This window comes from Hibiscus syriacus, unplaced genomic scaffold, assembly GCF_006381635.1.
Source record: "Hibiscus syriacus cultivar Baekdansim isolate YM2019G1 unplaced genomic scaffold, ASM638163v2 tig00111723_pilon, whole genome shotgun sequence".
NCBI lineage: Eukaryota > Viridiplantae > Streptophyta > Magnoliopsida > Malvales > Malvaceae > Hibiscus > Hibiscus syriacus.
Window position 1 is genome coordinate 174084 of NW_024063165.1, and position 5698 is coordinate 179781.

Sequence of the window (5698 nt, forward strand, 5' to 3'; positions counted from 1 at the left end):
TAATAATAATAATAATAATAATAATAATAATAATAATAATAATAATAATAATAATAATAATAATAATAATAATAAATACGCCATGTCCAGATATTTTCAAAGATTAAGACTCATACTATTATTTTATTAACAAATAATTTACATTCATCCACTTGGCTAAAATAGTTGTAGTCAACTTTAAAACTCTTTACAAATCCAATGTATGCCTTTCTAGCCTACGCCTGTCCTCATCGTCCTTAACGTCAATCCAACCAAATATCCCCATTCCCATTATTTTGCAATCAGAAAACACTGAAAAAGGCCGTCCTTTTCCTAGGTTTTCAAATCCTTCTAATTCAACACTCGTTAATCCATGTCTCGTTCAATCTCCTTCGCTTTCCGCCATCATGGCCTCGCTTTATTACCAAGCCGGCCGTGAAAAGCAGTTCCTTTTTCTCTTTTATGTACTCTTTCTTTCACAGCCGCTGCCTCCGATGGCCGCTACTCACTCACATTCAGCTTATTCGGGTCCCGTGATTCCCGCAACACCATTAGTTAGTTTCCTCGAACGTGTCCAAGAAACTGCTTTGCAAACTTATGGGAAGCCAAATTTTGATCCCAAAGACTACGTGGACTTATCTTTAAAGTCTAATCTTTCCATCACTCGGGATACATTTGATAAACTTCCCAGGATGGCAAATGGGTCAGTTCCAGTTGAGAATTTGGAAAGGTTTATTGGAAAGTACTTTAATGGTGCAGGGGATGACCTTGTCTATTCTGAGCCAGTGGATTTTGTACCAGAGCCTCATGACTTTTTGTCCAAGGTGGAGAATCCAGAAGTGAGAGGTTGGGCATTGGAGATCCATGCTTTGTGGAATAACTTAAGTAGGAAAGTTTCGAGCTCGGTTCATGATCACCCTGATTTGCATACTCTGCTTCCTTTATCAAAGCCCGTAATGATTCCTGGTTCTCGGTTTAGAGAGATTTATTACTGGGATTCTTATTGGGTTATCAGGTTAGTTCTTTATTTCTTTCATCTTCCACCTTCATCATAATGTTTATCTTTTAAGATCATAAAGGATCAAGGGATATGACTCAGATCGGTAATTGAGATTGAACAGTCGTCGCAATCAATATATATTGGTTTAAATCGTAATGGGAATTGATGTTATTACGGTTGCGCAGAGGCCTGCTGGCAAGTAAAATGTACGAGACTGCAAAAGCAATAGTGACTAATCTTATCTTCTTGCTAGACACATATGGTCATGTTCTCAATGGTGCAAGAGCCTATTATACCAACCGAAGGTAATAATGCTGTTCAGTTGTTTTCTTACCTTTGTTTCAAAAACGTTGTATCTGTATCAACAAATGAAAATTTGGGTTTTCTTTTAACTCTCCAATTTTCTGTTCATTTCATAGATTAGATCAAAACATTGAAAATTACTTTTGTGCTAATTTCTGTCTAAAAGCTTCAAGCTACTTGTTGTAGCCAGCCTCCCCTCCTCAGTGCAATGGTTTATGAGATATACAATCGAACCGGTGATGTCGAATTTATTAGGAAATCTCTCCCGCCGTTGATTATAGAGTATCAGTTTTGGAACTCAGGTAAAACTGTGTAAATACTTGGTTGAGCAATTTCTTCAATGTTTATGTTTTTAAACATCCTCCTAACATTATGTGATTCTATATAGATATCCATGAATTGATTATCTGTGATGCTGAGCAGAGTGATCACTCTTTAAATCGGTATTACGCAATGTGGAACAAGCCAAGGCCTGAATCATCGACGATAGTGTGTTCTTCCCTCCAAATTGCTTATCTTGATAATGTTCTGCCCTTTCATTTCTTTTTTTCTGTTTTGACTTGCTTGTTTTATCAACCAGGATGAAGAACTTGCTTCCAGGTTCATGAATGTTTCAGAGAAACAGCAATTTTACCGTGAGCTGGCCTCAACTGCTGAATCTGGATGGGATTTCAGCACAAGATGGATGAGGTACTAACATTATAAGGGTAGAGGATGCTATTGGTTAACTAAAGAACCATCCTACTGATTTTTTTTCTGATAAGACGTGAATGAAATCTCGTAGTTAATTCTAATGTTGCAGGAATTCTTCAGATATTACAACTTTGGCAACAACAACAATCGTGCCTGTTGATTTAAATATATTCATACTAAGAGTATGTTAATACTTAAACTTATGAAATGTTGAGATTGGTTCTCCCATGGGTTTCACTGACAAATAATATTCATTTCTTGATATAGATGGAACTTGACATTTCCTTCTTGGCAAAAACTATTGGGGAGAATACTGTGTCTGAGGATTTCCTAAGAGCTTCACAGAAAAGACAAAAGGCATTCAGCTCTATTTTTTGGAATGAACACATGGGACAATGGCTGGATTATTGGCTCGACAATGGTGCTGACAGTGAGGTTGTCCCCAAGTGCCATATCATGTAGTGTTGTTCATGTACGATTAACCATACTGTTTAGCTTAAACAGTCTGTTAACCGTTATAACGGTTATAAGATTTTTCTAACCGTAACCAAACCGTTAAAAAACAGTTAACCGCTCCCGAAACCTTAATCATTAACCATCATTTTTAACGATTCGGTTAATCGATACAGTTTAGCATTAACGGATCAGTTAATTAACCTGTTAAATGTAACGGTTATTCCAATTAATGATTACGATTAACGGTTATGGATTTTTTTGAACACCCCTAATATCATGTAACAAAACAGTTAATAAAATACATTAAATTTAAAAGTTCAGTGATTTTGATGATCCAACAGGAACCTCAGACATGGAAAGCTGAGAACCAAAACCAGAAGGTGTTTGCTTCCAACTTTGTTCCCTTGTGGATTGATGTGTTCAACTCAGGTTTGCAACTTTTGAATTCAAGGACTTCTTCTATTTGCTTTACAAGTTGAAACTTGAAATGGAATAAAGCTTAAAAAATAATCTTTTGATGCATTTGATGTGAAGATATTCATTTGGTGGAAAAGGTTACAAAAAGTCTTCAAACTTCAGGCCTGCTTTGTGCTGCTGGAATTGCAACCTCTTTAACAAATTCAGGACAACAATGGTTAGTAAATCTTTGGATAAAGTACACAAATGGTTCCCGACTATAGGATATTATTTTGTTGAATTTTGACTATTAAAAATTACAAAATGGTCATCTGACTATTTATTATGTTTCGAATTAGTCCTTTTTCATTAACAAATTGATGGCAGTATGAGTTGAATGTTAACCTGCTGATCGAGAAATGATAAAAGTTGATTTCATAATCTCAAATGACTATCATATCTCGGTCAGCAGGTTAACGTCCAGCTCAGATGATTGTTATTTTTTTGACGAAAAATAACGAGTTCGAAACATAATGAATAGTCGAATCTCGGGTGACCAGTTTATAACTTTTAATAGTCGAGGGACTCAAGAAAACAATATCTTATAGTTGGAAATCATTTCATAACTTTTAATAGTCGAGACTTAATAAAATAATATCCTATAGTTGGAGCATCATTTATGTACCTTACCCTAAATCTTTTCATTGTCTTTTCATTAGGATAACATTATAAAAGTAAAAGTTAATTTAAACATATTACTAGGGTGTTCAAACTTTGGTTAAAATCGATTTTATCGATCGAACTGAAGTTTTTTAGTAAATCGGTTAGTTAATTTTAGATTCGGTCGATTAATGGTTAATGAATTTTTTTAAACTTCAGTTATCAGTTAATTCAAATAAAAAAAGGTCGGTTAATTGAAATAACCGTAAATTTTTAATATGGTATATATATTATTATATATTACTTAGCCTTAAAGGTGTGTTTAGTTGGGGGAATGTGTGATTCCCATGGGAATGGAATCCACATTCCCCCATTTGGTTGGTCGGGAATGTCATTCCCGGTAATCTTACATTACCAATAGTGGATTTTTTGGGTATATTACCAGGAATGTCATTACCTCCATTTTTTTTAGGTATTGTTAGATTACCGAAGTTTTAGACTAAAATGCCCTTAATTTTTTTTTCAAAAATATATGTATTCTGTCATTGAATAATAAAAATTCTACGAAGGTTAAATAACAAATTTATCCTTAAACTATTTTAGATTTACAAAAAAAAGTCTATAATTTAAAATTTATATGAAGTTCGGGGGTTAAAATAAAATTTTACCCTTTCATTAAACATTTTTATAGTTTCAATTTTGTAAAAAAAATATATAAATTTTATGAATTTAAATTTTTTAAAGAAAATATATAAATATTTTTCAACTTGTTAAAAAAAATATATATAATAAGGACAATTTGGTCAAATATGCATTCTAATAATCTTTTATTTTTTTAACCAAACACAGTAATCTTACATTCCTGCTAAACCAACCAAACACAAAATACAACATTCCCAGTAATCCTATTCCCTGGTAATCTTTTATTCTCACTGATAATCTTACATTCCGTGAACCAAACGCACCCTAAGAGTGTTTAAACTTCTGTTTTAACCGAATTAACTGAATTAACCAAAAATATAAAATATTTAGTATATGTTATTTAGGGAACACCCCTACGTATTACCGTTTATTGAGAAATAAAATGGCAACAGGGACTTCCCAAATGGTTGGGCACCCCTTCAGCATATGATAGTTGAAGGTCTGTCAAGATCTGCATCAACAAACGCAAGAAGAGTAGCCGAAGACATTGCTGAGAGGTGGATGAGAACCAACTACGTTGCGTACAAGAAGACGGGAGCGATGCACGAGAAATATAATGTGGAAATATGTGGCGATTATGGTGGTGGCGGCGAATACATACCACAGACTGGTTTTGGTTGGTCAAATGGAGTTGTATTGGCATTCTTGGAGGAGTTCGGATGGCCTGAAAACAAATCCATCGACTGCAACTGACCTACTTAAAACCCGTGTTTCGGGCGAAACGAATAAGGTTTATGGTTTCATAACTACATAATAGAACTGCAATTCTTTTTGGCTTCCAAACATTTGTGATAGACATTGATACTAATACGAGCTCAACTGGAAAATTAAATTATGAGGATGATTTGGTATAGGCAGAGTAATATTCCATGCATGTTTCATGAAATTTATTTAGTTCTATAACTGATGTTGGTATATCTAGTAGTGAAATTGGTTATGAAGTTGTTGCAAAAAGAGCTACAGGCTTAATAGAAAAATAAGCGACTAAATTATACTCTTTTGCTTATTTAGATGTCTAAACTATTTTAGACTTTTAGGTTCTTCACAGTTGTTAAATTTTATCATTAAATGAAACATTTCGTCTTTATAAAATTTTAAAAAGATTATAAAAGAAAAACACTTAAATCATTATTTAAAAAAACTCATTTTTCTAAAATTATAAAAAATGTATAATGCAACAAAATGACCCTAACATTTGACAGTAGTATCAAGTTTACCCATATAGTTTTTTTTTTTGGAATAATTGGGTACCGAACGTTTATTTTTAGGTCAAAAATAATTCACGCTGGATGGAAACCGTCAGTCAACTGACGGTCAACAATGGATACTGACGTAGCGCGCACGCGTGGAAGAGCAAAGTGACGTGGACGTCCATGTCATCCAGATCGCTGACGTGGCACTTCCACATCATTTTTTAAAATTATGATTTATATTTTTATATTAAAAATTTGAACCAATCAGAGAGTGACACGTGTCACTCTCTTATTGGTGCAAAGTTAAAATTGTGAA

At 33.7% G+C, this 5698-nt stretch overlaps 1 protein-coding gene across 1 annotated transcript; it reads left to right on the plus strand.

Annotated features, from left to right (window-relative positions):
* Positions 1-250: 250 nt before the first annotated feature.
* LOC120168880 (trehalase-like) lies at positions 251-4986 on the plus strand. Its single transcript, XM_039177152.1, has 10 exons — positions 251-994; positions 1165-1284; positions 1469-1584; positions 1671-1771; positions 1863-1972; positions 2085-2157; positions 2243-2410; positions 2773-2860; positions 2966-3065; positions 4582-4986. The coding sequence occupies exons 1-10, from the start codon at positions 387-389 to the stop codon at positions 4880-4882; spliced, it is 1785 nt and encodes a 594-aa protein (XP_039033083.1). The 5' UTR covers positions 251-386; the 3' UTR covers positions 4883-4986.
* Positions 4987-5698: the final 712 nt, after the last annotated feature.

What these genes read in the sequence shown, in the direction of transcription:
- LOC120168880 (XM_039177152.1), top strand. Translation starts at nt 387, where the DNA reads ATGGCCTCGCTTTATTACCAAGCCGGCCGTGAAAAGCAGTTCCTTTTT. An exon ending in GATTCTTATTGGGTTATCAG is followed by an intron (nt 995 to 1,164) that starts GTTAGTTCTTTA and finishes ACGGTTGCGCAG; the next exon opens with AGGCCTGCTGGCAAGTAAAA. An exon ending in GCCTATTATACCAACCGAAG is followed by an intron (nt 1,285 to 1,468) that starts GTAATAATGCTG and finishes TACTTGTTGTAG; the next exon opens with CCAGCCTCCCCTCCTCAGTG.